The following is a 19,310-nucleotide window of genomic DNA, read 5'->3' as shown; positions in this document are numbered from 1 at the left end:
CATTTAATTGCTTTAATAAGTATGTTATGTGCCATTGAAATCCTACATTATTTTGATTTGTTAGGGACCTAGAGGAGAAACAATTGGAGCAATTACACAGCCCTTTCCCATGTCTTACCTGATTTTTCGAGCTCCGTCTGAGTCAGCAGGGAAGTATTGGATGGATGCTTTAGAACTAGCACTTCGTTGCTCATCTCTCTTAATGAAAACAATGATAAATAAAGAAGACAGGTCAAGTTTCTCATTAAACAGTCCTATAGATGTGGAGAGTTTCAGGCGGACATCTTTGCAGTGGAATGAAAGTGACTTGGAGCAGCACTTTAAGGACCAAGGTATTTCAATGATATTCTAACTGTACTGTATGCATGTAGCTTTTCTTAAAGTAACTAGAAAAGCTAAAAATTGCATTAGTTTGGCCATATTATTTTTTTAAATGCCAAATGAACATAAAATCTGTAGTTAGATGTTTAATGCAGTACGTTGACATATATTTTGTGTTTTAATAGTGATACTTGAAGAAAGATTGATAGTTACTCCAGCCTAAATTAATTTCATCATACCTTGCATGGGTCAGTAGAATACAATTGAAGGAGCTGACAAAAAATAACATTGTGTTTGTGGTACTCTAACATTGGCCTCTGAAAACAAAATGTTGAGATTATTTATGCACTTATGTCATATTATGCTGTGTAACAAAATATTTACTTTTTCTTGTTCCTGGGAAGAAAGTATTATTTCCTAATTGCTTATGCCTAGAGTAAATGGAAAAGGCCTATTTTTCTCTTCAAACATTTCTTTTGTGACCTGGGTAATGAAATTTTCAAATTTACTCATTTTCCAGAACATTCCAGGTAGATTCAGTGCTGAGTAGCTATTAGAAAATTTTCTTGAACTTACAAGAATTTTCTCAAACTTACAATAATTTTCTTGAACTTTCCATAGTAATATATATAGGGGCTCACCACTTCAATTTAGTTCTAGCTGTCTAAGAGAACACAAACCTATCTGATTTTATCAGAGATAGCATCGAGAAGCTGCAAGCATTCTCCAGACGCATTCTGCTATGTATGTGGCCAATTTATCAAGACAAGAGCGAGAAAGTACTCTGTGAGAGCATCTGTGAAAATGTGTGAAGCCTACAAGGAATATTTTTGCATGCCTGTTGGGGATCAAGACAAACCCTGGGCACCTCATTTTACCTGCAAGCATTGCAAAAACTCTGGGAGGTAAGACAGACAATTTTTGCTTGGTTGAATAGTAATATTTTATATTATACAAATATTAGACCTCTTAGTGTTTTAAATACTTTCGGTGCATCTGAGAGAGGAATACAATGGCATCAAGACCTTGCTAGAAGCCTTGAAGTATTATGAGTATGGTTGGGAGGTTATCATAGACTTCAAAACAGTGGCTTTCCTGATGAATCTCCAAGGAGGCTTTACCAAGTTTCCCTGTTTTCTTTGTCTTTGGGACAGCAGGGACACCACAGCATACTACAACAGGAAGCACTGGCCACAACGGACTGAGTTCTCTGTGGGGAGGTACAATGACAAGTCCACTAGTGGACTTTCAGAAGGTGTTGTTCCCACCATTGCACATAAAATTTTGTCTTATGAAACAATTTGATAACAGCTTTTGATAAGGAGTCTACAGCCTTCAAATACTTCATCCCTAAGCTAAGGTCAAAGCTACTGTCTTCATTGGACCAGAAATAAAGAAGATCCTGGAGTGCACAGAATTCCCAAACAAACTCAGTAGGAAGGAAAAAAAGCTTGTCAGCTTTGTCTCAGTGGTTTGGGACTTCTTGGGCAGTCACAAGGTCAAAAATTATGTGGAACTAGTGAAAATGATTTACATTACAGTTGCAAGTCTCAAAACACTACTCACTTGTAAACATTTTTGTTCATTTTTGTATAATTTTAGTATAAATACTTGTAAATCTTGATTCATATGTTGTTTTACTCAGATCTTCTATAAATGAAAATGTGCAAATTTGCCCATTTTATGTAGAAAGTAGGTTAATTTTTAAATTTTATTATCTAGATCACAAAAGCAAAGTTTGAGGGGAATAATAACCATTTTCTTTACTTTTACATCATAAGCAATTAAGAATTAATGCATAATATTCAGGAACAAAACTTGTTACATAGTATTATCTATTAAATAGGAATTGTGTAATTAAAGTTAGAAGATCGATAGTTAAAAGAAAATTTTAATTTGTAATTTTGTGTATATTCATATTGTTCCACTTAGTTAATTCAGAAGGTGTGTCTATGTGCTTATATTTTTTCCATTGAGAAGGTTTATGTACTTTGTATGTTTAACAGGTATTCAGATAATATTATCTGACAGGGTATGAGAATCTATAGTTTTTTTGTAATGTTGAGAACAACTGAATAATGTAAAATCTTATAAATCTATTACACATTTAAACACTGCCAATGAGTTATAATGAAAAAATACCATGCTATTTGAAAAACTCCTTACAAACATGTAAAGATGTTGAGTAGCATGTTTTCATATCAAGTGAGCTAATCATTCCTTTGTCTTCTTTAGGTCAGTAATTCTGGTTTGTGTCATAATTAAACTAGGCATGACTTTTGAGCATTCAGTGGTACGTGCACTAAGCTTTACTCTGAAAAAGTGCATTGTGACATTAATTAAAAACAGAACTATTTACAGCATGCTTCTGTTTTTCTGAAAGTAGTAAATGTATGAGTTTTATGTTTTATTTGATGGATTCTCGTTATTATCTTTTTAAATGTGCTTTAAGAATGCAACAGTAAATTTTATTTCCTTACAAAAGATGGACACTGCTTCTGATAGGCCACTAAGACAATTGGTGGGCAACCCCAAGGGTTATCTGTGGCCATCCCTAACTGTCAACCTGAAAATCTGTTGCCTTCTAAAATATGCCTAGTATATACATTACTAATTTTTATTTGTATGTATCAGTTTTTGCTTACAGGTGATAAAGAGGGTTTCTAACACTTGAGGGCCATGTATGTGGTCTGCATATAGGTTTCTCGCCACTGGATCAGATAACTTTTGCATGAATAACAAGTAAAATAATTTTTTTAATCCGTGTAGAAATCTAAATCATAATTCTTCCTTCAGTAGTTTGAACTTTCCAGAACCCTTCTCTTTTACCCAAAATTCCTACAGAAAAGGCCTGCATGGTCAAGTGGTTAAGGCACTCAACTCGTAATCTGAGAGTCGCGGGTTCGAATCCCTATCACACCAAACATGCTCACTCTTTTCAGCCGTGGGGGCGCTATAATGTAACGGTTAATCTCACTATTCATTGGTAAAAGAGTAGCCCAAGAGCTGGCAGTGGATGGTGATGACTAGCTGCCTTCCCTGTAGTCTTGCACTGCTAAATTAAGGAAGGCTAACACAGATGGCCCTTGTTTAGCTTTGCTCAAAATTCAAAACAAACCAAAACCTACAGAAAAATAATATCGGAAATGGTTTGTTCAGAACTGATGACAGGAACAAATCAATTCATGGCAGTTGTGTAACAAATATCAGTAAGGGCGTAACTGATAAATGTAGTTAGCAACATAATGCAATTAAGCATAGTGAATTTGTCTACTTTTTGCATGTTATTATTCTATATTATTTGGTGCACTGTTGAATTAAATAAAAATTAAATGCATTACAATCATTAGTATAAAAAAATTAAAGTTAATTCTCTTCAATAATCAAAAGCAAGAGAAAAATAAGATTTTTCTTATTTTTATTCTTTGTTTCATTATAAAAGTAACTAAAATGTTTTAGTTTAGTTAAGACTAGATTAGGTAAAATAAATAATTAATAATGTAATAAAAATGTTTCGCGAGGCACACATGAGCATCTTGTAGTAGCTTCTGAGTGATGTGATTTGTTAGCGTAACATGAGATGTATGTTCCATGGGTGATTTACAACTTATAATGGCACTAATAGTAATTAAACACAGTTTGTTCAAAGGGCAGTAAAACAAAAATTTAATTATAAATAGGTTGTATGCTGTTAGAAAGCTAGAACTATTTAGAATGAACAAATGTAGTTTCATGTTACATTGTGATGTCATTTTAGAAAGAAAAAAAAGGATAGTTTAGATCTATTTCGATTTTCTTTTTTTGTTATAATGGTGATTGAGTTGATCTATTCTGTTTTGAGATAGGGTAGAAAAAATAACTGGTAAGCTATAAAGTTTTACTGATTAAAACAAAAACAAATGTTTGAAATGAATTTAAGGTGTTTTATGGATTACACAAAAGAAATTTAAGATTGTTGAGATGAGGAAAAGTATTTTTAATTTTTGCATGAAAACTACTTTGCATGTTGGTTATTCAAACCAAATCTTTATATCATTTTATTACAAATACTTCACTAACAAATATGATTTTTGTGTGTGAAAGACTTGTAATATTAACTGAAAGACTGCTAAATTTTGTAAAGATGCACACATTATATTGAAAATTAGAAGTACTAAATCTATAAACACTTTAAGTGAGTACAAAAATGTCATGTGGTTGGTCAAATTGACCAAACCTATGTTGAGAGAGTTAATGAATCCTTTGCCTCCTGGATTGGCTTCTTTAAGTAATGCACTTTTTATTACAGTAGGGGCAGATGGAGTGTTCTGCAGAATGTCATAACTATATTGATTATAAGTGGTTGATTCGTCTTTATCTTGGATGAAAATTACATTTTCTACAGTTGTAGGAATTCTATTTTTCTGTCTTCCATTGGGAGCAATTTTGTCTCCAGTTCCTATTTGGTGCATTGCCCCCAGTGGCACAACAGTATGTCTGTAGACGTACAACACTAAAAATGGAGATTTCAATACTTATGGTGGGGCATTGTAGCTTTATGCTTAATTACAATCAACAACCAACAACTTTGATGAATTATTTAATTAAGTAAACAATTTTTTTATTGAAGTAGTAAAATTAGTATAAACAAATTAGTGATAAATGTCATCAACATCAAAAAAGACCCAGAAACTTTTTAGGTTAGATTAGGTAAAATAATGAAAATAATAGAATAATGCGAGTTACACTTTTACTGAGTGATTTACAACTTATGCAAATATTATTTTGACATGGTGGAAAGGGCAGTAAAAAAATTATAAAATTGTGTATAGACAGATATATACTGTTATGAGTTTAAAGCTATTTACTACAAACAAATGAGGCCTGGCATGGCTAGGTGGTTAAGGCAATCGACTCATAATCTGAGGGTCGCAGGTTTGAATCCATGTCACACCAAACATGCTCGCCCTTTCAGCCATGGGGGTGTTATAATGTTACGGTCAATCCGTTTGTGAAAGAGTAGCTCAAGAGTTAGCGGTGGGTGGTGATAACTAGCTGCCTTCCCTCCAGTCTTACACTGCTAAATTAGGGATGGCTAGTGCAGATAGTCCTTGAGTAGCTTTACACAAAACAAACCAAACAAACTAAAGTAGTTGCATATTACAATTTGAAGTTGTACTATAAATTCCAAAAGGGTAATTTAGATTTTTTTCAAATTTTTGGGGGTTATGAGGCTAGCCGTATTGATCCACCCTGTATAGTTATGATAAAGAAAATAACAGAAAGGTTTTAATGAAAAGAAACATTGAAATTTACTTTGGAGGTTTTGGAGATTATTCAAATGAAATTTGAAAATTTTCAGGTATAAAATATATTTTAGATTTTAACACGAAAAGCAGCTTGCATTTGGAGCAGTAAAAACTTTTGACTCCATATATTCATGGAGAAGTGTTTATTGAAAACACCCCATGAAAATATTCTAATTTTTTGTTCACTGAAAGCTTGTGAAATTTTAAGATACACAGAACACATCAAAGTTATAATATGGCAACTGTAACAGTCAGTATGGTCTCATAAACTTGTTGTAATTGACTAAGCCCATAGCAAAAGAGTTATTTCTTTGGATTTTTTGGCTTCTACCAGAGGAAGCTGTTTTCACCCTGTTTTTGATTATCTCTTTATTCCTGGATGGTACTTTTAATTGTAGAGCTTCATGTTTGTTTGGTTCAAGTTCTATTGGCTATTGGACAACTTCCTTTAAAGATATACACACACTTAACTTTAGCCTTATTTGCATATTCTCATCCATTGTGACATCTGTAAATTGGTCACATGCCAATGAAATCATCTTTTCAAATGGATAATCTGTATAAAGTAATCAGGCAAGTTTTTCCAAATTATGGGACATTGTGTTCTTTGTGTATGGTATTATTTTGTGTTCTGTATTTATGTTTGAAATACATAAAAGTTATTGCATTTATCACTAACACTGCTGTAAATAATCTGAGCTACATTTCATCAGGGCCAAGAGCAAAAACCAAGAGGCCAGTTGTGAGTAAAAGATATGTTGTTTGCTTTTATTTTGTGGAGTTTTATTCATTGATATAAAATAAACTGAAATATCAAATTTAAAAACATTAGGTTATATAATAAAAAATATTTGAAAAAAAAATTCTTTGCAAGGTCTGCATGTGAACTGCTTGTAAATTATATAATTTCAGTTAGGTTCTCACTTAATAGTTTAACTTTTTCATGTAGGTTTATTAGTTACGTATTTCAAAATCCATCAAAACAAAATTTAAAAAAGGCAGTTGTGTGAAGGATATAGGACTAAAGATTTTGTGATAGCTCTAATATTCTTTGACATTCAGCCATTCTAAAATAAGAAAAAAAAAGGTTAATTTAGATTTATACTAGAATATTACTTGCAACAAATTCATATTCATGTAGGAGATTCATGTATTCAAATGAAACTTGAAAACTGTAAGATGAAAAAGTTTTTATTTCTGACAAGAAAATTATCTTGTGCTCAAACTAATCAGATTCTGAGTCAGAATAACTAAAGGAAATTCAGAGACAAATTGTTCATGAACATACTTAATTAAAGGTTCTGATTGTTGACATAGAAAATACTTTTAATATATATGAAAAACTTTTTTCAATGTTTTTTTATGAAGATTGAGTAAATGCAGTTGAGGTTGTACTAAGTATTAATTCTTTAAATACAGACTCAGTTAAATGGACCAAACCTATGTACATAGGGTAAAATGAGCATCAAAATGATTGGATTCACAATTCCATCCATTAACTTTATAAATTATTTCAAACTATGATAATATAACTCCTATTGTACATTTTTGTCATAGTCTCTTGATTTCTAATTTGGATAAGGGGGATAATTAGGGAGTGGAATTTAGTACTGTAGATCATCAACCAACTGTTTTATAAGTGGGATGCATGTTAGACATAACCGTATCATGTTGCACCATCTATCTTCCTGACTCGCCAGGTGTAGTACTTGACAAATATTTAGATTAAGACGAGTGTCATTAAAATGAAATTTATTTGCTTGCCCCATGTGATGGCACCGAATGGCTGACATTTTACAAATATAATGCATGCAACATTTCAAAGGTAGTAGGAAAGGATACTTCAAGGTGGCATGTTGAGAAATAGTTGTGACAAAAAGTATCAAAAGAAACAAGACGTCTGGAGTCAAATATTTGACATGATGTAAACAATTGTTTTTGGTGGACACAGATAGAAAAATAGTGTAATTTACAGTGGTTATTTGGATACTATATTATTTTAAGCTATTAATTTTTTTGTTTGATAAAAATGTAGGATCTTCAGGGGTCTTTGCCCTGCACCTGGCTGTGGACCTGTGTTAATTCTTTGTTAACCTGAAGATGGCCTAAGAAGGTCGAACTATTGTTCTCTGCTTTATTCATAAGTGTTAATACCCATACCAGCTGTCCTGAGATGCATTTTAACACAAGTTCACAAGTGATTACACTAATTACATTTCATTATTAATAAACACAGTTATGATATTTCAACTCCATGTTTTTCCTTTATTTTTGCTGTAAGAGCTGGCAAGATATTTTTTTTATTACTTTGCAATTCTCTAAAGTTTATCAGGGATCATGTTTCTGTCATCAGTTTGAAAAGCATGTTTTGTATATTTTTCTTGACCTGTCTGCATTCTTTCCAGTCCCGTTACTTCTAGCGATCATGTGTTCAGTCCTTCCATTTAGAGCTTATAAAAAGAATTATAGAAGTTATTAATTTCAAAAATGAATTTATTTACAAAACTTTAAGTGAAATATTAATTTCAGTTGTGTATTTGAGTTTAGGTTGGCGTGGTCATCCACAGATTCAGAGGATACTTAATTTTCATTGGTTAGTGATTGCTGTATTAACCAGACATTTTATCTGTTGTTTTGGTTTTTCTGTAGTATCTATTTAGTTAAAAATTTATATAACATCAACTCTTGTACAACTGGTCAGGGGTCAAAGGCTATGTCATGTTTGTTGACTTTGATTCAAAATTTTATTGAACTACTATTTTATGGGTTTGTCATTAACTTTGGAATCAAACTGTAAGTTATAATTCACATTTTAATATTGTATACAATTTAATATCATAATTTAAAAGTAAATATGAAAATAACACACATATAGATTTTAGTGAGCCACGTGGTATGTTAAATGCAGTGCTGCTTAAAATTAAGTGTTTGTGATGTTAAAATACTAATTCTATAATTTTATACAAATTAGGAACTCAGATTACTAATATTGACAAGCTTAAATATAAAATAAGAGCCTCATATCTTTTGCTGATATATGGCTCATGTACTGAATCAGACATTGTTGCTCCATTTTACTTTTTTTTTAAAACAGTCCCTTGTATACACTTCAGTATGTGACATATCCATAACTAGTCAACAGCTTAGAATGTCTCTGCAGTTGTTTTCCCTACTATTTTAATCTTTGAAAAAAAGGCTTCCACATATTTTTTATCCAAAATATCAATTATGGTGGAATTCTATGTTATCAGTGTAGTTATTTAAGATTTTCTTAGTTACTCAACTGATATATATAAAACCTAAAGATATTTTATTTGATATCCTCCATATGTGAAGTTTTAAAAGGCGTAACATCCTGTGTCCAGTAGCAACTGTGAGTACAAAGGTCATAGCAAGAAGAAATAATTGCTTTTCTCCTTGATTTATTGTTCTATATTTTAAGAAAAATAAATTCATTAATTTATTTCTAAATAGTAATAATCTGTATACATGCATATAAATATAAAATGTGATTGTATATTAGAAAATACTAGTCCACTAAAACATGGCCAAGCCAGGGAAGACAAATGGTCAGTTTTATATTATTGGACACTTGACTCAAGTGCACATATATTGCATTAATGCAATTTACATAATGCTAGGTAGGCATTATGAAGGTCAGTTTAATAAAAAAAATAATAAATATTATGTTCATATATGGCATTATGAGACTTAAGCTACTTAGACCAAACATTTGTATTTTTGTGTAGTCATTCTAGCATGAAAAGGGCATAATTTATATTTATTTCCTAATTTGTTTTTGGTAGTTATAAGGTTAGTCAAGTGACAGACCTTACATAGTTAGAGTATATAAAATAACAAAATGTAGTTTTATCAAAAACAAATGTTTTAAATGTATTTGGGAGATTTTAGAGATTACTCAAATAGTGTTCAAGATTTTTGGGATGAAGAATAGTTTTTAATCATTACATGAAATCATTTTGTACTCAGACAAGTAATGAAATGGACTCTTTTCGCAAACAAATCTTTAGTAAAAATATTTCATTTGAAAAATCTGATGTTTTTGTGTGTGTGTAAAAAAACCCAACAAAAAACATTCTATCTTCAATAAAAGCTACCAAATTTTGTGAGGATACACATGTATCAAAAGTTATAATGCAAATAGTTAATGTGTGCAAGTGCATAGACAACCTCATGTGTATTATACTGAGCCTATTGCAAAAGAGTTAATGTACTTACAAAGAAAATAATGTAATAATTATCTTAACAAAATTTTACACCCCAGAAGTACAAGGTAGTTCTATAAAAGAAATTAAATATTATGTTTCAACTGAATTTACAGTTTTGGACTTAATGAAATGTTGTGTTACTTCAAACATTTTGAATCATCAGTGACGTCGAGAAACCCACTTGTTGAGAAATATATATGCAAAAACGGCTCGTTTGGGTTGAGAAAATATTTTACATAGAAGAGCGAACGTTTCGACTTTCTTTGGTCGTCGTCAAGGTCGAAACGTTGTTTGCTCTTCTATGTAAAATATTTTCTCAACCCAAACGAGCCGTTTTTGCATATAAAGTTTTGAATCATCATTTGAAATATTTGCCATTGTATGTCCAGCATATCAGGAAATGTATTAATTTAGTTTACCAAATGCTATTTTAAAAAAACATTCTGTAAGATAATATATTTATCCATTTGAAAAACAAATGCTCATTTTAATTTCTCAATCATAAAAATTAAATTTCATGTTTTCTTGTGTCAAACCTTTTGTTAATCTTTATGAAAAGATTTCAGAAAATGTATTGAAACTAAAGTGATTTAATTTTTGGTATCTTTTTTTTTTTTTTAATGGCTGTTTGAACCTAGTTATTCTAGGTATCAGTTCTATTTTATGTCTCAGTCATTGGTTTCCAAGATAACATTATTTATGTAATGTAAATGTAGATTGCTTAGTAACTTAAACAATTTCTTGGTCTTTACCACAACTTACCCTCTATTATGTGTTTATATTATTTCTGCCTTCATTATTTTTGGAGTATTTTTAAAAAATAAAGTTCCATTTACCCCGCTTTTATTGCAAATCTGTGAAATAAAGCTCAAGATTTACATATCCATGGATTTTGAATTAAGTTTTGATATTCTATATATTTCCCAAAACATGATTGTTGATTTCCAAATAAACTTGTAGCTAGGGGCACAAGAAAGCATTACGTATAACATGTGGTCTATGAGCATCTTCACAATTGCATATATTCAGAATTCTTTTAATTTAATAGTGTTGCAAGTAGAATCTAGACAGCATTTTTGTAGCATTAGTGTGGTGTTCACATATTGTAATATAAATATTTGTGTTAAAAATATTTCAAATTTAATACAAGTACTAATCTTGATTTCTCTTCTATATGTCCTGCATGGCATGAATGATTCAGTATGTGGACTAAGACTTGTGTAGTGATAATATTCTTACTAACATATATTTTCCTTTTGTTTATACTGCATGCCACCAGGAGAGGAACTAGGCTCCTCCAGATCTCCTAACTTCAGCCCGTCCTCTGCTAACACTGCCTTTAGCCCATATTTATCTCCTTTTAATTACTGCTTTAAAAATGTTACGGCTTCCTCTTGCCCATCACCAACTTCATTCTATCCATGTGTTTGTATGTGTCATCAGTATCATCAGCAACTTGTCCTCAGAAAAGCTAGTGATGGAAGCATGAAGTTGATATCACTTGCATTGAATCAACATGTAGAAAATGAAAATGTTTCTTGTGGAAATAATAGTAACAAGCATGTAGGTAATGAACAGTCAGAGATAAGTATTTCCATCCCAAAACACATTTCAGATCCCACTTCATCAAAAATAAAAGAATTACCTTCACCCGGCATGCTTTACACCACACACACACAGATTTCACACACAGCTAGTAAGCACACCAGCAGCTTTACCCATAAACCAGACTCCTACATAACCCCTCCCTCTGTTTCCACCATCCCAGATCTTGAAGATGACATCCATACGGATGAGAATCGGGAAGGTAATGGCACACACAGTGTTCATTCCTCAGAGTCTGACTCGGATGTTGAAGAAAACCTTGATGTCGAACCAGTGGAAACTGTCTATGTTGAGAATGGAAGTGAAGAATTTGGAACTGTAAGCTTTTATTTTTTAAGACTTAACATTTTACCACAAGTAATGGAAATTTTGCATTTATTATAGTTTTGAAAAGAAACTTCACAGTAATGGCATCACATGATTTGAATTCTGTTCATTAATTTTTCAAAATTTTACATTTTCCGTTGAATGAACTTAAGTTCTGAAGTAACCAGCATTATTAAATTATTTTGGACTTGCTGTGACAACAATTATTATGTGATAAAACTGAATTGCAAGTCCAGCCTACATTAACTTTTGACATTATTTAAAATTACATTTCATTTGTAATAACAATTATTGCTGTGTCCTTATATATCATAGATTTTGTGTTCAATTAAGAATATTTTAATAATTCAAACTAAACTTGTTTATTCTTCTGAGCAAATCATTTTAATCTACACATTTTTTTTAGTTTGATTAAAGTTTCACTGTAGAACTAAATATGTATATGTATAAACTTTTCATACTGAACATAAGTAGGTGAAAAAATATAGAAATGCATTGTTTAAATTTTCTGTAGCAGTTTGAGTAACATACTGCATATAAAAATGTAAGTATGTCTCATGTCAGTGTTTAAGATTATTGAGGAAACAACTGTTTAATGTTCACATTTAATCCTATTCCTGTTCTGCACATCATGTAATTAACAGGACATGATGCTAAAGTTCCATAGTATCATGTATAATACACAACTACATTTAGTTGATATGTAGTTGACACCTGTGAACATGGCAATAAGAATGGATTGTTTTTGTTCAGTGTATGAGATTAGAAGAGAGCTTAAACAAATCACAAGTGATATTCAAAGCATATGTGAATGATGATAGGTCAAGCTACTTTCACTGGGAAGAAAATGTAAATATAGAATAAATACAACAATTGTTTTTATTAATTTTTTTTATATTTTCATACACTAATGCTAGAAGGATATGCTTCATTTATATCTTCTTGGGTAGTTGTCAAATAAGCATATCATAAAAACAATTAAATGAGCTGAAACAGGGAAAATGCTAATGAAGAGATAGCTGTATTATATGTTATAATGTTTAAGATGAGTTTCTCCATAAATCATGATTTCTAATAGCCACTGCAAATTTAATAACCTGTGATTAATAAGAGTTGTAACATTTTAATTATAACAGTTTTTGAAAACTGTATTTCTAAGACATTTTGCTGATAAATAGATTTACATCTCTTAATAACAAAATGAAACTAGAAACTTAAGAAATATGTATATAATTATATAATATAATTAGTCAGAGGTTTGAATTTTTTTGTTTCCAATGCAGTCCTTATGATTTTGTTTATGTAACGTCATTTACATGGCACACTTTCTGTTACATTGTTTGTTCTTTATGAAGTTGAGTGTAATAGCCTTAACTAATATAAAATGATGTACAGTCTTGATGGTACTTGGTTTGAGTTAACTATTTTATCATGAGGCAACATTGCAAGTGTGTTTTTATGGAGAAGTATTATGGATCTTGCACATAACAGCATTCAGTAGAAACATTTGTGTTTGGTCTGAAAAAGTGATCAGTAATCAAAGTTTTTAAAATATTTTACTTCATTTCAGTAACTTGTGAACATATTAGTTCTTTGTATCATTTTATAAACACTGATTTCCTCAAGCTGTTATCAGTAATACTTTTTGGTACTTTTAAACAATATTAAAGAGTATGTGTTTTAAATGACAGAGTTATGGAAGTCATTATACAAAATGTTAATTTTAATCCTTAATGTTTTTGAAATTTACCATCTGAATAAAATGTTATTTTCACTACACATTCTTTTAACCACTCTCTTGCAATGAAATAAGACCACAAGTGATACTAAAAATTGTATTGATATTGTTTAAAAATCCCACAGTGTGTGTAACAGTGCAGTAATTTATATGAATCTGTAAGACATAAAAGATTCTTACATACCGAAAGATTATGAATACATAAATAATTTAACAAGTTATGGAATTTTGTTTTCTGTGTGTGTGTGTGTAATAAAATACTATAACTTGATGTAGTCTTATTTTATTGGAAGATTGTGTAATTTTTTTGAGAAGCTTACTCACTTAGAGGTACATCCAGGTTCTTTAATATACAAATACTTTTCTCAACACAGTAAATACTGGTGTCTAAATCCATGGCACTCTTATTCATTGTGTTCAAACACACTTTCAGCAAGGTTATATTCTCTGATCCCTTGATGTTGACCTTTAGACAATAGTGAATCAGTCAGAACAAGGAGGGATTAAAACTTGGGTGCATTAGAATGTTTAGGATCAAAAGTAGACCTTACTTAATATTATATCATGTCTTGAGTCACAAATCAGAAATATGACAGGAAAATTTGATTGAGAGTTGTACATAAAAGGTTGTTTGGATGATGGGATAGAAATGTATAAGCTATTTTCAAATTAATCTTTATTTAGACTAAGATGTAACTGTACACCATATAATCATTTACATTGATGAGTGTTATGTAAAATAATGAACCCAATTAAAATTAGTGGTTTTGATCATTTCAATGATCCAAGTAGTCAAAATAATCCTTATTATGATTTCTCATTATTATGACACAAAAAAAAAAAATCGATCTAATCAAAGTAAGTGTGTCCAATTGCACTATTGTTTTATTATTCCAGCCATCTGTCTTGTGAGTAATCAGTTAGTTGAATGTAATTGATTAATGAGAATGGTGAATAATCAATTATCAAATTCTACTAATTGCCTTACTCTACTTATAACCAAGTTTAATTTGGTAAAATTCACTCTATTAATCTATTTGATGATAAAATGAATTTATCTCATTGAAAGAAAACTTGTTTGGTTATTAAACTTACAATGGGAATTACCCTGATTATTGTTTGGTTATTAAACTTACAATGGGAATTACCCTGATTATTTTGCTACCAGTACCAGCTTTGAGCTGAGTCATTTAAGATAAAAAAATAATTGACATAATATGATGTTGTACATTTAACAGCATAAAAATTATCCAAGTTAAACCAAGCTACCCCATTCAGATTTAGAAGAATATGAGATTAAAGATAAAAGTAGTAATAAAAATACAGAACATTAGTCTAAAATATTCAACTAAAACATTAATGGAGTTAACACTTCAAAATATAAATTGAAGGGTAAAATAAAAAAAATATTTAAGAATTTAATAAGTTAAAATGCACACATGCTTATTTCACAGTCTCTCAAAGCATCAATACTTTGAAGGGACTAGAAATTCTAATTCTTGATTTCATGAGAACATTACATTAACTACCATGGCAGTTTGTTAACAGCATATAACTGAATGATTTGTCATTCTTTTTATTTCATCTAGGCTGACTATTGTTATTGACATGGTTCTCTTGTTATGAAAATTGGTTTTCATTTAAAGCAATCTATAGAGATAAAAGAAATCTATTAGTTACCTTTATTTAGTTTAAATAAAGTTTACACTTGTATCATTAACTTTAATTCAGGAGTAAACCATTATGGATCTTCAGTTCTTTTAGTGACATTCTTAGGCCTATCATGGTGCAATGGCTATTGTGAGGGATTATGGATCTACAATTTGATAGTTTGTGCATATTATAATACCAGAAGAAAAAAAACCTTCGAACTTTTGATATGTTATAAGAGTGGTAGTCAAATCCCATTATTTGATCACTGTAGAGAGCCTTTTCTCTAATCTGTAACTTCAAAATCATGGATGGCTACTAAAAAATAGTCCTCAAGTAGTCCTCAAATAAAATTCAACAAACAAAACATTTTCATTTGCATACAAAATAATGGTAAGATTTTTTTCTGCTTTAGATATTTAAGGTTTATTTAAGTTATTATTTATGCATCTTTTATGATTAAATTTTGAAACTTGCCTCAAATCAAGTATTTTACATGTAGTAATTCTCTTTTAAAACTAATGTAAACACTTGTGTATCAGCACTGATACCTGTAAAACTGTATATCATTTAACTAATTACAGTTTTCTTATTTTTAAATCACCTGTCATTAAGAAGGTGTATAATCTTAAAATTCTTGTATTGTGAAACAACTTTCATTGTTAAATATTTTCTGGTAACTATACTTTGAAGAATACACATCATAAAGCTTTACAAGTTTCCATATTATTTCTGAAATCAAAATGTAGTTATTTTTCACAACGTGTTATTTTACATCATATCCAATGAATATAACAGAACGTGAATTATAGATTCCGAATTCTCTGGACTAGATAGTTGATGGGTGGCAACATTCTAGATAACTTCTGTAACTTGTCAGATCACTTGATATCAAGGTATTTAGCATATATGAATATCAAGATTGTCCTTCTATATGATACAATAACATAGACCTTAATGAGAGCATGATCTTGGCAGCTGTCATTGAGAGCTTGCTGGAGTGTAGCCATTAAAATGTTATTCATGAATATGTATTATGTACAAGAAGATTTTGTGGTAAAGATGTCAGTTAGAGCAGAATACCAAAAAGTTGTTGGTCAGAATGTAAAAATAATTTCATGTAATTTCCCTTTTAAGAGGCTTGTAATTTAAACATTCTTTATGCAAGGCTGTATGTTTTTAAATCATTTATAGAATGTTGTTTTTCCTTAAAATTAACTGTTATTTTAGGTCTGAAATTTTTATAATAAAACAGAACAGTCACAGAAATCGTGGGAGTCGACCAATAAATCACTTCAAGATCATTTTTTGATTTGATGTGTGTGATGATTTTGATATTATGCTATTGAAGATGTAGGTATCAATGTTCTCACCATCATCCATATACCAAGGATTATACTGCACAACATATTTTTTGAAACGTTTTGCTTCATGAAAAGTTTTTGCTAAGTGTGACAGGTTATGCACAAATATAGTTTTGGTTTTGCTTCATCACATAGGAACTCTGAGAAATAGATAGTTAACTGTTTACCGGCAATAATGTATTTAATTGCATTTATGTTTCTAATACGCCATTATGTTCAACGTAATTGAAAGTGTTTTGCTCCTGATTTTCGTTTGTATTCAATGTCTGGTGCATTACGTTGCAATGTCCAACAGTAGTCAACAAGCATTGACAGATTCCAGTTGCCTTGATATCGTTTTTCCATTGCAGCAATGTCCTGGTGAAACCTTTCACCGTGTTCGTCACTGACAGCACAGAGATTTGCAGAGAAGTCCAAGTGTGAGTGGAGCAAATGTATCTTGAGTGACATGTTGCACTTCATTGTTTTATATGCTTTGAGAAGTTTGTCTACCAGCTGAATGTAATGTGGGGCTTTGTAATTGCCAGAAAAGTTGTCAACAACGTCTTTGAAGGCTTTCCAGGCAATCTTTTCCGGCCCAACTGACAGATCTTCGAATCACTTGTCACTCATAACATGTCTGATCCAAGGGCCAACAAAAATGTCCTCTTTGATCTTGGACTTAGTTATTCTTGGGAACATCTGTCTTAAATAAGGAAAACCTTTTCCTTCTTTTGTTCATTGGTTTCATGAAATTCTTCTCAAGTTCCAATTTTATGTGAAGAGGAGGCAAAACAAATCTTTGCTGGGTCGACAAGAGGTTCATGCGCTACATTTTTCTGTCCTGGAACTAACTTTCTACAGAATGGCCAGCTCTGTCTAGAATAATGTGACTCTTTGGCACAACTGTCCCATTCACAGAGGAAACAACAGTACTTTGTATAGCCGAGCTGCAGTCCCAGTAACAGAGCAATGACTTTCAGATCTCCACAGATATTCCAGTTGTACTTGCTGTACTGGATGTGCTTCAGCAACATTTCTATGTTCTCGTAGGTTTCTTTCATGTGTGCTGCATAGCCAATAGATATTGGAGGGTGAACGTTGTCATTGTGTAACAGAACAGCTTCGAGTCTTAACATTGATGAATCAATAAATAGACCGTCACTCTTGCAGGTCATGGTCACAACCCAAAGCAGAGAACAATCCTTCAATGTCAACACAGAAACAGAGACTGTCAACTTGTGCAAATAATTTGGTTATATCATATTGGCAGCTTCAAAAAAACAGAAATTTTCATACCTGGTGACAGCAAACACCATTCCTGCAGTCTCAAACCCAGCAATTTGGCTTTTGCTTTTGACAGACCCAAATCTCTGACCAGATCGTTTAATTCTGTTTGTGTTATGAGATGTGGATCGCCTGAGGAGCACGGTTCAAAATCTGGATCAATGTTGCTGCCAGTTCCCTGCATTGCAGTTTCTTATCTGGTTCATTGAAGGTCCATTCCTCTGGTTGTTTTGGAATTGAAAGACTGTCGTCATGTGGCACAGGTCTCATTGCTGAAGGCAGATTAGGGTATTCAATGGACTTGTTTTTGGCAGAAAAACCAGACACATTAGTCAAACAGAAGTAGCACTCCGTCACATGGTCTTCCTGTTCTTGCCATATCATCGGGACAGCAAACGGCATTGTCTTTCAAGTGCCTCTGAGCCAAGTTCTCAGACAAACAGCAAATGTTGCACAACAAATGTGAGATGCACATTTGTGGTCTCGATCACTAATTTTACAGCCGAAGTAAGGATGATATGTTTTCTTCACAAGAGCAGTCATTGAGCATCTCTGATGAAGCATATACTTGCCACAAATATAGCAGAATATATCGCAGCTGTTACAACATTGACGAGACATATTGACCACACCAATCATCCTGTAAAACGTCTGTAACATCTAACTTGTTACAGTGCTACTGAGGCAATGCTATATTCTGAAACAGTACATACACACTATAGGTTCTATATTAATCCAATGAGCAGCATCTGTGTATACAAGCCACTTTTATAGGCTGCTGAGACAGTGTCAAGCTGGCTCCGGGCCTGCCCATACTTCCACAGAACAGCTTCCAACGTGGCCTGATTTCATACCTGGACATGTCCAGACTGCACAAAGCATTCTTCATAGGTCTCTTACAGAAACAAAAATTTTTGGACACAAATATAAGAAAAAACATGACAAAACTAAAGATTTTGATGAAACTGTACATGATGGGGACATTTGGATGTGGTTTTCATGATCAGCAGCCAAAAATCTATAAGGAACACCCAACAGTGTTCAAGAAGCAAAAACTTTGTTGTGCAATTTTATCTATGACCATTAAATGGTTTCACTAAATATCTGGGTTAGAGATATATACCATCAAATTAGCTGCTTATATAGGAATCTTTATGGTATTTTTGTTTGCAATTACATCAAGGTGGCATCACTTAATTGAAATGTTCTTTATAGTTCTTTCACAAAAAGTGCTGTCTGACCTGTTTTGACCTTGTTAAAAGCACTTCTGGCTCACCTATTTTAGCTTTAACTGCTCTGCCTGACTCATCTGTTTTAACTTTGTTTACAGCACTGTTCTGTCTCACTTGTTTTAATTTTGGTAACAACACTGTCTTTACTCATCTGTTTTATTATTTTGTCCAGAAATAAATATAGTTTTTGAACTGCAAAGTTTGAAAAAGTATAAACCAGGTATGTAAAATATGATGTAATCAAAGTACCATTCAACACACTTTTGCCAACATGTAACAATGCTGTTTAT

At 31.7% G+C, this 19,310-nt stretch overlaps 1 protein-coding gene across 6 annotated transcripts in view; it reads left to right on the top strand.

Annotated features, from left to right (window-relative positions):
• Orp8 (Oxysterol-binding protein-related protein 8) overlaps positions 1–19,310 on the top strand; it is a 123,888-nt gene that overhangs the window by 54,455 nt on the left and 50,123 nt on the right. For 5 of the 6 annotated variants that reach the window (XM_076495445.1, XM_076495444.1, XM_076495443.1 and 2 more), the window contains 2 exons: positions 65–332; positions 11,118–11,761. In XM_076495445.1, the coding sequence (XP_076351560.1) occupies positions 65–332; positions 11,118–11,761 (912 nt within the window). The remainder of the gene's footprint in view (positions 1–64; positions 333–11,117; positions 11,762–19,310) is intronic. The other variant, XM_076495446.1, reaches the window with a different exon arrangement.

The sequence above is a fragment of the Tachypleus tridentatus genome, chromosome 3 (genome assembly GCF_004210375.1).
Source record: "Tachypleus tridentatus isolate NWPU-2018 chromosome 3, ASM421037v1, whole genome shotgun sequence".
In the NCBI taxonomy this organism is placed as follows: domain Eukaryota; kingdom Metazoa; phylum Arthropoda; class Merostomata; order Xiphosura; family Limulidae; genus Tachypleus; species Tachypleus tridentatus.
This window is presented reverse-complemented; position numbering and strand designations above follow the sequence as displayed.